Here is a 14,265-nt window from a genome sequence, read left to right on the forward strand (position 1 = left end):
TTTACATTTTGAGAGGTGAATTGCCTGCTGCCGGGAAAATTACAGTTTGTGTTTCTTTTGGAGGCCTTCAGAGAGACTGGTGGAGCCGGTTCAACGGTGGCAGCCCTGCCTCCTGTCACCAGATACACTGAGGGTGGACAGGCAGGCTGACGGACCGATGACGCCTGAAATAAACTCTCCCAGAAGATGCAGCGTCAGACTCTCCAGCTGTACACGCTGCTGCTGCTGCCGCCTGCGGCTCGCTGTGACATTTTATTTACGTCACAGTTTATCCCCAGGAGCGGCGGGCCCACCTGGGACACGGCGGGGCTGGCGAGCGGGATCTGCCATTTTTAACTCTCTTGTCACCGAGGATGTGAACATCTGTCTGACAGGCCTCCTGTATCACTGCCGGCTGCAGCTTTTGAACTTCTCACCACAGTGATCACAACAGGTTTTCTCCGGTCTAGCAAGTTAGTGTTTATGAATAGGGCTGAAAATGTTATCATGAAAAAAAATGTTTCCTTCCAGTTGATATCGAGGAATATTTATAACTTTATATGACATTTTAAATAAAGATGAGAAGAAAGAAGGTTTATAGTGAATTTAACTACTTTATCAACAGCCGTTTTTGAACATCTTTTGCTTTTGTCATAAGTTTTTCTCACTTTTGCTTCAATTTTTTCAGCAATATAAAGTCCTGCACCTCCTATGGAAACAACAGAGAACTTAAAAATGTCTTCTGAGCATTATGAGATAGCTATCATGGCATAAATTATTTTAACAAAAAGGTTGAATTTCTTTTACTTATTTTACAAAAATTGAGAAGAAGGAAAAAAAAAAAGAAGGAATTTACATGTAAAACATTTTTCCAAGTTCCCACAGGTGTTAACAATACTTAGGGGAAAACAAATGTGATTTTTCATATTAATATATATTTATATTTACACTTTTTAAAAATCTGTTTCCATACTTCTCTCCTATCTGCTCACATAAACACAGCCTGCAGTTCAGCCAAAATGTATAACTATGGACTCACTAATAGCTTCACAGTCAGACAGGATTGTTCTTTTTTTTACAAGACGTCGTTGCACCAAACACTTTATTTTTGGTACAATTTAAGTCATTTTGATGAAATATCCCAATTTGTAGCTTCAAAGTGGTTGTTTTTTTAAATCCCACATGAGCACTACAAGGACAGAAACTTTTCAGTTTGTAAAATGGTCTAATTTTGGCAATTTGTTCAGAAATAACATGCCCCTCACACCCGCTGTTAGGTTTTAGATGGTTAAATGAAAGCTTTAGGGGCTCAATTATTGAATTTTGTATGTTAGCTAACTGTCACCCATAGGAATTCAAACAACTGTGTTAAACAGCACAGGTCTTGTTCGGTAACTCGTGCCTTGACTTGGCTGCTGCTGATATTAGTACTATTTACTACACTTTTCGTACATGCTGAACTGCAGAGGCTACAAGGGAGCGTCGAGGCCCGCTGATCTGTCAGAGCTTCTGCAGATGAAGTGCTTGTTAGCTGTGGATGCTACTTCAGGTTCCCTGCAGACTTTGCTGCTGCAGTTCAGCTAATAGCACTTCTTTTAGTGCCCGTTAGCGCTCTGTATTTTGATATAAATAACTGCATGTCTCCAGAGCGTTTTCTTTTTGCTACTACTGATGTGCTACTACAAATACAGGAGTAGATTTTTTTTGTTACTCTCAATGTTTACTATAAAAAATAATCTACAAGTAGTGTCAACATCATTGTCACGGTACTGTAAGTTTGGTAATTACCCCTCTTTGCTTGCTATGTTATTAGCTTTGTGAGGCTTAAAGGAAGCATGCTGCTTTACTTTCAATTGATTTTTGTGCAAAACCCATCAAAAAAAAAAACCTGCAATAGTCAAAATACATTTCGAGGTCCAGGTCTGGTTACGCCTAGTCCGGATTTATCCTTGTTTTTTCCAAATTGGCAGTAGTATTGGTTAAGTCACCTTAATTCCTTTTCCACACATTATGTCTAACATACTATGACCAAAGATTAATTGCAGTTATGCTCAACGTTTAATCCACCATGTCTTGATCTTTCATTTAAAAAGCTAGAAGTTGATTCGAGGTTAATTATGACAGCTAGGGTGTATTTTGGTAGGAAATCACAAGCTTGTAATTTTCCTGCCGGCACCGGTAAAAGCTATCAAAAGCAGTGTCGTGGAGTAATGAATAGGCTCTATCATTAAGAGACAGCAGTGAAATGGGAATCGGGGGAAAAAAGGAACAAGGCTAATAATCAACGTGCGTTTTAAAAAGAACATTGAACAGAAAATTGATTTCCTGACTGACTATAACAACCGTGCATGAACTCAGAGAGTCACAAAGCTCAGAGAAAGGGCCGCCTTTTACCCCGATGATGGCAAAATCCAGCAGTAGCCGTCCTCTGAGGAGGGAGGTTTTCAGGGGGCTCACGGAGGTGTTTGCACAGATGGGGTTTTTACAAGCGGGAGATCCAGGCGGATAACTCCTGCGCTGTCAGAGGTGGAACGAAAGGTCATGGTCGCCGTTCGCACCTGTGTTCCTGTGAAGCTCTTATCCCGTTTACTTCAGCCAGAGGTGACGCTCGGGTCGTTTTCGGGTCATCGAAGGGGTCGACTGTCGCCCAGGAACCAGCAGCTTACGACAGCATGCCGACAAAAAGCTGACGCAATCGGCTCCGAAACGCCAGATGATGATTTAATGGAAGAAGAAGCAGGAGACACTTGAAAGATGATGTCCTTTTTCAAACGATGCGGTATCTGTCTGAACTGGTCTGTTTTGACGTACAGCAGAAAATCCCTCAGTTTGAGCATTAAAGTTTAATTCAATTCAACTCTATCTACATAGCGCAATTCACAACATGTGTCAGCTCATAGTGCTTAACATAGTAAGATGAAGACCGCACGAATTTGAACAGAGAACCCAACAATCCAAAGTTGCATTTGGACTCCATCTGAGCAAGCGGTCGGCAACGATGGGAAGGAACGTCTCGTAGTTTAATCGTAGCAACTGGACTTGCTTGAGTTTCTTGAAGACGTTTCACCTCTCATCCAAGAGGCTTCCAAACAAACCCCATTGTGGCAAGGGGAGCACTAACGACTCGCACAATGAGTGGGAGGAGCAACAAACCCCCAATTGAAACCGAAACTCAGGTGTTAATGGCTCCTTAAGCATCTGGAACTCCCAACTAGTCAGTCAGAACTGATGAAGCCTCTTGGATGAAACGTCTTCAAGGAACTCAAGCAAGTCCAGTTGCTACAATTAAACTACAAGAATAACCATGACCTGGATGACTAAGAATCTTCACAGAGGTGGGAAGGAGCTAAAAAACCCCCAGTGGGAGTGGAAAAAAAAAAACCTCCAACAGAACCGGGCTTAGGAAAGGCAGCTATCTGCTTCAACCAGTTGGGGTGACAGTGGGGATGAGGGGGTGGAGATGGCAGGAGGGGTTGGGGTGACCTATCAGCTATGGTGACGCGTCATCTGGTAACTTCCCGCTAACTAGTACCTAGAGGTGTCAATCACTGGTTTCATCACTATATTCTATCGATTCACTAAACACCGGTATAATATTTGCCGATATCACAAAGTCTGCCACGATACAATTTCGATTTGATTCAGGGGTCTGTGATCGATAAGAGATAACATATGTCCATCCAAAACAATCCAAACTAGTACTTAGTTTTGGTTTATTTTCATTTTTCTACTGATATTTACTAAATGTTTACACTATAGAATAATAAAAGTTTATCGCAACACATTATCACAGTTACATTCATATAATCAACTCACAAAAAAGCAAATGTTTGTGAGACTTAACAAAACGTATCCTGAATAACAGGAAATAGAATTTTAAAAAAAAGAAAGTCTGACCCAGTGGACGTTTTCAAAATCTCCTTCTCCACAGGAAACAATAACAACCACCTCCGAGCTAACAACTTCTACAATGAAAATGGCGAGTTCTGACATAGATTTGGGTCATTCGATAAGGCAGCCATGGCTGGTTCTTTCAGTGAAAGATTGTAAAGATCTTCAAAGAATGTATTTGCAACTACTGCTGCTGTCTAACAAGGAAATTCTTCCGTGTTTGAACAACGGTTCCGGAGAAACTTTCATGTTCTAAAGCATGTCAACGCTATTTTGCAGAGGGCACCACCACTGTATCCTGGGCTAAGCTGCCCAAGACAACTACAGAAATACAAACAACAACAACAGAATAACGATGGGTTTGAAGAGACCAATCTTAAGTGATGACAGTGATGTGGAAATAGACCTGGCTATGAGAGATATGACATTAATGTCCAATAAAATGGTTAAACCTTGGACATAATGATGTATGGTACACATGAGTTTATATCGTCCAGCACGAGCAACACCTGACGTGTATTTCTGATGTAAAGAAGCTGTAATGAAACTCTAAGGTGCATCATTCAAACAGGTTCTCTCCTTCCAGCAGCCTGGTGAATAATATTTTCAGAATTAAAGATGATTAGGTGAGAAGCACTGGTTGGGTATAAAGAGATGTACACACAGTAATCGTCGGTTTACGTGTGAACTTCTGAATATTCAAAAGAGTCGTGGGCAGCATTGTATTCAACCTCTTCAGTGGTGTTGACTTTTTGTAAACACGCTGAAAATCTGCCTGCTTCCTCCAGCGATGTGTGATTCACTAACTCAAAAATGCATTTTTAATGAGTTCTGCTCCGATGTCGGGTGTCACTATTGTCAAACGATGACTCACATCGGACTGTGTTCCTAAAAACTAATTAGCCATCTCTTTGTCTTTTGTGCCTTTCAGAATCAACGTATCGTCACCAGGCAAATATTGACGACGAGGTTGTCACCATGGAGATTCTGGACACCGCGGGGCAGGTGAGACGAATTAACCAAGTCCTCATTACTCACAGTGAAGCACCTTTTGAATAAAAACACACGCTAAATGTTGACTTTAATAAATATGCCTGAAATCTGGAACCAAACAGAGAGTCGCGCAAAGCAGAACTCTTCTTCACAACATAATTTAATAAACACAGTCAAGACTGTTAAAAGCCGAAATTGGCAAATGGTAATTTCACCTCAAGTGATTTTGGTTGAGTCTTAAAATCTGCGAGTTGCTAATTTTCATTTCCATGTTAACGAGAAGCGTCTGGGTGGACCAACAACCTCGTCTGCCTTTCTAATTTGTAGTAAGCCCACGACTGTTTTATCAGAAACATTCCGAAATCGACACTGCTGCAACTAATGAGCATTTTTTAAAATAATTAACACAAAATTTTCCTCCAAAAAGCAAAATGACTTTTTCATCTACATTTATTTTACTTTGGCAAACTGTACTCCACTGTATAAGGCAGCACGGTACAAAACGGTAACAAAGGTTAACATGTTGAAGTGCAAAAGTGTATAAAACTATCCTACATGTTGAAAAGGCATCGCCACAACCGTTAATCCATCTTCCTATTATCCAAACAAATTTTGCATTGGTGCCAAGATTGTTAGTGCCACGAGACTTCACATTTTAAAAATATTTTACCGTAATTTTCGGACTATTGAGCGCACCTGAATATAAGCCGCACCCACTAACGTTAAAAAGAAAAACAAATTTGTACATATACGGGCCGCACTTGTCTATAAGCTGCAGGTGTCCACATTGAAACATGAGATGTTTACACAGTAAGATTTTTTTAACTTCTAATTAAATATGTACCGGTAACATACACAAATACGTAAAAGCTTTTTTCCTAACAGCGCCTGTAACACGGCTGGTTAAGAAAATAAAAACGACAGCAGCCTACCAGGAAAAGTCATTGATCACTATCTTCATCTTCCTCCTGCACTAAAACCACTAAAGTTGTCTTCTTCAGTGTCGCATTGAACAGAATTGCTTTGTCACACACTTCCTCAGTCTCTCTTTCGTTGTCGCTCTCAATGTCGCTTTCGACTTCGTAAAACTCCATGCATTAGGTGCATCACTGTTTAAGCCGCAGTGTTCAAAGCGTGTGAAAAAAGTAGTCTGGAAATTACGGTAATCTAAAACTACATTAATTTGGTACACAGTCACATTAAACTCCTCATTTCTTTATCCGCTGACACTACAAATTACCAATGTCCCCTAAACGCCTCACATCCAGTTTTAAGAGTTTATTCTTATAAAGGTCTCATCTCCCAGGCCTTTGTCTCAGTAAGTGGCTGAGTGTCTGTGATTCAAACAAACAGCTCAGTCTCTGTGCATCATCAGTGTCTGTTTTTAGCCCCGTTGTGCGGTTCTGACTAAGACGATATGCAAATGGCTCGAGACTCATCTTTTATATTAATGAAATGATTAAGGAGTTCAGTGAAAATTAGCATGAAATTACCATAGATGAGACAAAAGAACAGAGAAAATCTGTTAAAGTTCTGCATATTAAACTCTTACTTCTATAAAGATAGCACATTTGCTTCACTTGTTTTCAACGTGGACAAGCGCCATCAGGTGTCATCCTCCCCTCGCTGCCTTTCTTGGAGGCGTTCGGCTCCTGTTTGACAATCGCTGGAGTGGATGTGAGAGTGAATGGCACTTAAAGATGGTAATTTCCCGCAGTCTAACAAAAGCGCCGCCTGGTTCTGACCATGAGGGAGAGCTTGCGTAAGTCCTCAGGACGGAGATAACTATGCTGCAGTGCTGCGTAGGTGTTCTGCTGCCGGCTGATTTCCCCTGCGACACTTCAGCCAAGTCATCTCTCTCTCTCATTACATTTTTAGTCTATTTTCAGCCAGGCATTAGGATGAGGTCTGAATGCTTCCAGACACGGAGGACGTCAGCCCTCTCCCGACTCCGATCTCATCAAAGCATTGTGCCACCTCTCGTGATTTGTGGAGGTGGGGTTTTCGCGATAGCTCGTAAATTCCTGGTTCAGAAATCGGTCAGGTACACAAACGTCAAAGTCTGGCGGAATGAGGTATTTCTTTTAAGCTCCCTCCAAACAATAACTATGAGATCAGAGCCCGTGTGCCTCCCCGCAGTCGGGTTATGACTTCAAGTGTGCCACACCACCAGTTGGGTCCTGTTACGACTGTTTCTGCTTCGACTTGATTAAATTAGGAGCACATGCTTGACTGTTTGCGTTCCTCAGATGGCTGCAGAATTCAATTTATGGCTCGAGGAGGTGAAGGAGGCAGCGGAGAGAAAATTCAGGAGCCGAACACAAAGGCTTAAAGAAACTGAATGTCCTACATGTGCTGCGTTTTTGGTGTTCGAACACACAAAGACATGAAAAGACGAGCGCAGAGGCTGAAAATGCTGACTGCAAGCCATCATCTATTCATCAACGATTTTATTATGTTGGAAATAATTTGGCATGTTTTGACAAAGCTCAAGAAAAAAATGTTTGATATTTTGGGGAGTTTTCTTTCTAATGAAACAATAAATTGGAACAGTCGCGTCTGTACGGTAAATATAAAGAAACCCGTGAGTTTAGGGAAGACAAATAAAACAAAGTCTGGAAACAGCTAACCCCTAAAGCTGTCCTATTAGCGTGTTTTATGTCTCCTTTATCTCGTTTGGTTACCCACAATAAAAACAAGTTCTCGTAAGTTTGATAAGTAAACAATGGGCTGCAGCCAGAAGACGATTAGCCTAGCTTAGCTTACCGTGACGACTGGGAACGAGGAACAGCTGGAAAGGCTTTACTTAAAGTTCACAGGCACAGAGGTTTCGTACAGCCGGTACAGACTCAACAAACAAGATTTAGTATGTTAATTATTGAGTTTTATAGAGAAAGACAAAGCTGGGTTAGACGTTTCAATGTTTTTTACAACCAGCTGTCTCTGGTAGCTTATGGTATAAACATGAGGAGTCGAATCAATTCAGGGTCGACACCAACGCCAGCACGAAAACTTAGAAAAACACAAACCTCAACACAAAACTTTGTTGATTAATCTACATTTAGTTAGAAGAGGACTTCTCAAAATGCATCCTAAATGTTAGTCGTGACATATAACAAATCAGACAGTGCCGAGACGTTGGTCAAGACATTACGAGTAGCTGAAGATACAGAAAGCCAGACCGATTAAAAACACTGAGTTCTGCACCCACAAATTGCCAACTGGTCAATCTCTCGTATCAATCGCCACGTCTAACTCTGAGCAAGAAAGCAAACAAGTGTGTTTCCCAAAATGTCAAGCTATTCTTCTAGTAATCTTTAAAACTGAAGTGTTTCATCACCATATCTGTGGTCTTCATCTCAGGAGGACATCCAGCAGAAGGAGGGCCACATGCGTTGGGGCGACGGCTTCGTCATCGTGTACGACATCACAGACCGGGGAAGCTTTGAGGAGGTGGCACCGCTCCGAAGTCTCCTGGAGGAGGTGAAGAAGCCGAAGAACGTCCCCCTGGTCCTGGTGGGCAACAAGTCCGACCTGGACCACGTCCGGCAGGTCGGCACGGAGGAAGGAGAGCGACTGGCAGCTGAGATGGCTTGTGCCTTCTACGAGTGTTCGGCCTGCGCCGACGAGGGCGGCGCCGTAGCCGAGGCTTTCCACGAGCTCTGCCGAGAGGTGAGGCGCCGCAAAGCGGTGCAGGGAAAAGCCCGACGTCGCAGCTCCACCACCCACGTCAAACAGGCCATCAACAAGATGCTGACCAAGATCAGCAGCTAGGGATGAGCAGTGGAGGAAAAAAAATGTAAATTTCTCTCATGGAAATGTTTTGGACAGTTATTCCCTCCAAAATGGACGACTGATTTACTGTAGAATGTGTTTTTTTTTCTTGTTATTTTCTCATTATTTTTAATTGAAAAGTCCCAAGTGCAATGTCTCTTCCCTCTGGAAGGGGTAAATGATGCTGCCACTCCGGCGTGGGAGCCGTAGCAGATGATTTCTTATTTAAAACCGACTTCATTTGGACCTAAATAATTCTGGACACTGAGGAGATAAAGATGAATCAGTAACACGGAAAGATTCCCGACTTTCTTTTATTACTTCATCCAGCTCTCTTTAAACTATTTAAAAAAGCCCGAGAGCAGTCTGAAAATGATGCATGCAATCTGTCCCATCCAGCATGCAGGGAATCCAAAAATGTATTAGTACCGGCGAGGAAGATTTATGGTTGCTTCTCTGTATCTTGTCTGTAGAGGGATATTGTGATGTGCTTCTGCCCACATGTGTAAGCGTTCTGCCAACAGCGGTCGAAGAACATTACGATCTGAGGGCTGCTGTTAGATAAACGTAGATCCACTGTGCTTCTTGTCGATCTTAGACAAACCCCAGATGTCTGTTCCAGCCTTGTGATGAAGTCTACCACGTTCTGTTGACATTAGCTGTTGCTGCGATGGACTGTCAGACTCCCTGTGTTTGTCCAGGACATGTGAACTCAAGATCTTTTCCTCAAGAGAACCAAAGCACAGGTGCAGAACACGGCGAGCCTCGAGACTGAACATTTCTGCCGCTTTCTCCAAAACATACGAAGGGAAGCACGTTCTAGAGATATTCTTCACGGGCTGTAATGTTAATACTGTAAACTACGGCATATAAGCAATGCTGTGTCTTGGGTGTGTACAGAACCCGAAAGGCGTCTACAGTCGGAGATGCTGTAACTGTTCAAACGTGATTATCTGTGTGATCGAAACAATCAGCTGTGCACTTGTAATTAAAAACCGATGTATCCCACCAGTTTTTTTACTCTTCTTTGGTCGATGTGAATGTCATCGCCGGGCGCGTGATATTCAGCAGAGGCACTTAGCGGCGCATTAAGCTTCAAATAATATTCATTATGATTGATACAGATGCCTTCAACCAGACCAATAAATGTCAGGAGGCAGACCATCAAATGTCACATTTACATAGCGACGATCTCCAGATGAGCAGAGCGACGACTGTTTAACATAAGACCTCACATCCTCCTGAAACTCAACCTCCAGGCTCATCTGGTTATCTAAAGGTATATATTGCACAGATGTTCTGTCCGTCAAATAATTTAATGTAGCTCAAATAACGAACAGCTGCATTAACGGTAATCAGCCGAGAGCGCTGATTGATTACATCAGTGACAAGCCTCACAGCATGAGAGCTCAATGGTTTGATGATGTTTTTATGCTTAAATTAGCTCCTGAACGCCAAGAAAGAGGCGTTCAAGGTGCTTTTTCTGCTCCCGTCACATTTCTACTTAACTTTATAAATTGCTGTTTAATAAATAATCAAATCATTTTTATGATTTGTGGAATTACAAACTTATCGTAACCCGTTCAACTGATGTTAATTAAAAAAAAAACATCTGAAATGTGAGTAGTAAAATATATATATATCGTATAAATAGCCTTGATATATTTATTTTTTCTTTTATTTAAGGCATTTTGAGCTCTCTCTTCTTCTAGTCATTGTGATTCTGTTTCCATAGAGGTGCAGGTCTTTATATCGCAGTGAAAACTGAGCCCACAGAGAATAAAAAATGTAAAAGGAGCAAAAAAAAACAGAGAGTGCTCGGGGTTCAGAGGATTAAGGCCTGGAGTGAAAATCCTATTTAAGTCCTTCCACTTTTCAAATACTCTCTAGTACCCCGGAAAATCAAAGGTTAGCCACTTCTGACAGACAACTGCATTAAAAAGGGAAACCTCCCACCAAACACGAGCCGCTGCTTCAGATAGACTGCCGGCTGATGGAAAGAACAGAAGAACAAAAAACTGGCTTTCTTTAGTTGGGGTGAAGCAGGAAGGAGTGGCCCAGCTATCTGGCAGATAATTACAAGAGTCGAAAATCTCATAATAACCAGTGAAAGGAGCCACAGTGCTCCTCCTCATCCCGACCGGCTGGAGAACAAGAACATTTCAGGTTTTCCCATCGCTGCAGTTCTTCACTATTCAGGCTGTTTTTGCATCATATTTCCACTGCAACACACAACAATCTTTTAACGTATATATGGTAAAGTTCCCTGTGAATGGGGACAGTCTTGCCATGTGACACACAGGATAAATCTGAGTTTATGTCTCCACACTGCAGAGTCTGTCTCCTCTGACACTCAGCAGGTCGATCAGCTCTCTGGCGGTTCTGAAAGCTCCTGGAGCCCTGACATTCCAACATCCAGTCGAAGGGTCACACTCCACATATAAAGACTCACTTTTACAATCATCTCTGAGGCCTCCAACGACCTTTAGAAAAGCCAAGCGTGTGCCATGGAGCCTGAAAGCACACAAAAACACTCAATATGTTCCTCCACATCACTACCAGTTTGTGGTCAAAAACAGTTTGATGATGGTATTCCGTCAATATCCAGATTACTTCCCTCTGAACCCCAAGCAACACGATGACAGCGACAAAGACGAGATAACTAAAAAAATGTTTTTTTGTGCCGTATGGAAAAGTTATAATGCCGTAAGTGCTTAAAAAAACAAGAAAAGCAGAATTTCCTTTATAATTTCTGTTCACAAAAATTGAAAACTTAGACTCAGTGTGTTCAAACTATTTCCAGGTGCCTCCAAAAAAATGTGGCTCTACATACTGCAGATATTTTACTACTTACATTAATAATTTTTAAATAACATTTTTTTAAAAATCCAGATATTTTGTTAATAGACTGTTCATTGCACCGGGGCGCACATTTTTTTTATTTATTTTATTTTTTGGGAATCTGGTTATTGTTAACAGTTATTATTTTTGATAAATGTATAAATGTGTGGACTTTGGAAAAAGCTTAGATTTTTTCTCCCCTCTCCTAAACTGAAATGATTACGTCAAGGATTGATGGAAAATTAAGACGAAAACCCACGATTTCTTTCTAATTTTACCGGCTCTGACAAATGGTTTAAATTTAGAGATTTAAAACAACAACAACATACTTTTTAAATCCACTGGGTTTTGGAGCTCCGACGGTTAAATAACATCAAACCAGGTGAATCCCTGAATGCACACAAATCATGGTTACAGTTTAAAGCTGATTTAGGGTTTCTGTTGATTCCTGAACTAACAACAACAACAACAACAATAACCATCTATTGTCATTCTAACTGAGCAACAGTTAAGCTGATGATACTGAAACTAAAACCATGAGCAGAAATACCAAAATGTGTGTGATGATTCCTTTTTCCAAAAATTAAAAAAACCTAGAATCAACTTTTTTTCATTTACCAATACTGGGGGGAAAATGGTGGCTCTACATACTATAGATACTGCAAAAGGAAGCTGTTTCACCATGCTGACTGTATCTTCAACAACTTGCTCCTCTGTTTACCATTTTTGAGCCATGCAACATGTATTTTATTTTGGCGGGCTCGATGGTTTGATGTGTTCTTATATACTAACCTTCTGAAGCTCAGCATTTTAAAGTTATTTCCACACTTGTCTCTTATCTCCTCTAAATGCAGTTCAGCTCAATTCTGCCAAAAAGTCTCTGATTTTTTTTTTTAATAGCGTGATGTTTTTCGCAACTGAGTCACTAATTGCATCATGGTTGCGCCGAGGAGGGTAGAATTTTTTGGTTTTTACAGAATCTGGTTGATGCAAACAAGTTATTTTGGAGAAATTTACATGAAAAACGTGGAATAAAGACATTTAATAAAATATAAGGTTAGATGCTGTGACCATAATGTCACCGATGATTCATTCAAGGACAATTAGAAAACTGAAAACCCCATTTTTCTTTCACTTTTTACATTTTCAGGCACTGATAAACGGGGTAATTTTGTTAAAAAGAACACCCTGTTCAGACTCGCCAGCATGGCCAAGGTGTCCGTGGTTCCATCACATCAATCAAATGTTCAAATGCTGAATGTGATGCCACCAAAATAAAATGATTTTCTGGTTCATCACGTCTCCGGGGGCCTTTTGCGATGTGTTTATCACGAAAGTTCCCATCACGGTGACAACGAAAGTACGATTAATCAGCCGGCACACCTGCGGTCCTCACCAACTGCAGTGTGTTTGCAGCTCACATGCCATCCAGGTCAATTTTAAGTTTTTTTTTTCTGAATTTGGTGAACCAAAATGGAGCAAAGACGACATTTAAACCGCGTCAAACATTCCCGCACAGGGCTCGGTTTTGTCCAAGGCAGACATTTTACCATCTCAGGTAGACAATAGACCTATGTGGGAGCACAGAAATACTTTTGAAGCTGCAATCCGTTGCTGGGTAACTGTAATAATGATTCCTAATGGTTCCCTTTAGGTTTGCATAAGGAACACATTGTGAGTAATGTAGGGAGGGCAGCAAAGAGGACTTATGCAGATGATTTGTGTCACGCAGAACACCTAACAGCCACGGTTGTACGCCATCTCCTTGTCTGCATAGGCCACCCACTCAATTCTCATTTACCGGGAGACCGTGGCATATCTCATAACATTATTTATATGCACTTTTAATGACAGGTTAATTACTGAGAGGCACGACAGTGATGCTACACTCAAGATGTGTCTACAGTAATAAATTGAGGTTGTGACTCATTAATGTGTAAGGTGTCGGAAGGCCTTTTAAAGCTATACAAGGAAAAGCTTAAATGTACAGATTCTTTCATTCAGTCACTGCTACAGCCATGACATTTTAAGTGGAAATTATGTAAGCAAAAAATATCTTACAATGAAGACGTGGAGTCACGAATAGAATTAAATACATATTTCAAAACCATGAACTTCTCAGGGTTAAATTCCATTTAAAATAATACAATTAAAATATTAATATTTTGTTTAGGTTCGTATCTAAATACAGTGCTGGAATTTAATCCTTTACTTGTATAAAAGTACAACAGCACAAGCAGCAAAACAAAGCTGAAGTAATAAAGTCAAAGCACTGGTTTGGTTCCTCTGACTGACATATTATCACATGTGCCATCATTAGATTATTATTAGTGAAGCATCTTTTTATCAGCAGCTTGTTACTGTTGGAGCTGCTGCAGGTTGAACTACTTTATATACAGTTTTACATACAGCGACAGCAGATTTAAGGGTCATCAGAGGATTAATGGAAGAGGAAAGAAGAAGTTCTGATACACAAAGCAGCTTTCACTTTTCAGTGAACTATTGTATCATTGGAAAATGTATTTAAATTAAACCACAAGAGAGAAGTTTAGAGTGACAAATCACAATTTGGTGGATCCTTTAACAACTCACAGAGGTCGAAAAGGTTTCCCTGACTACACACACTGCTTTTTGGAAGAAGTTACCTAGCTTGAAAACTTTTATCTTTAACTATGTATTGCATTTTAAAAGCCTGTTGTATTATCCATTGCATGAAGTCGTGTGGAAAGTCGCTAAAGCTGTCAGGTAGAAGCAGGGGAGTAGGAAGCACAAGATTGTATTCTGGGA

At 40.9% G+C, this 14,265-nt stretch overlaps 1 protein-coding gene across 1 annotated transcript in view; it reads left to right on the top strand.

Moving 5' to 3' along the window:
- rerg (RAS-like, estrogen-regulated, growth inhibitor) overlaps positions 1–9,648 on the top strand; it is a 49,876-nt gene extending 40,228 nt beyond the window's left edge. The window contains exons 4-5 of the mRNA XM_008298042.1: positions 4,802–4,875; positions 8,227–9,648. Of these exons, the coding sequence (XP_008296264.1) occupies positions 4,802–4,875; positions 8,227–8,637 (485 nt within the window). The 3' untranslated portion in view covers positions 8,638–9,648. The remainder of the gene's footprint in view (positions 1–4,801; positions 4,876–8,226) is intronic.
- The last annotated feature ends 4,617 nt before the right edge of the window (positions 9,649–14,265 follow it).

Source organism: Stegastes partitus, unplaced genomic scaffold (genome assembly GCF_000690725.1).
Source record: "Stegastes partitus isolate 25-593 unplaced genomic scaffold, Stegastes_partitus-1.0.2 Scaffold1274, whole genome shotgun sequence".
Taxonomy (NCBI): Eukaryota; Metazoa; Chordata; class Actinopteri; family Pomacentridae; genus Stegastes; species Stegastes partitus.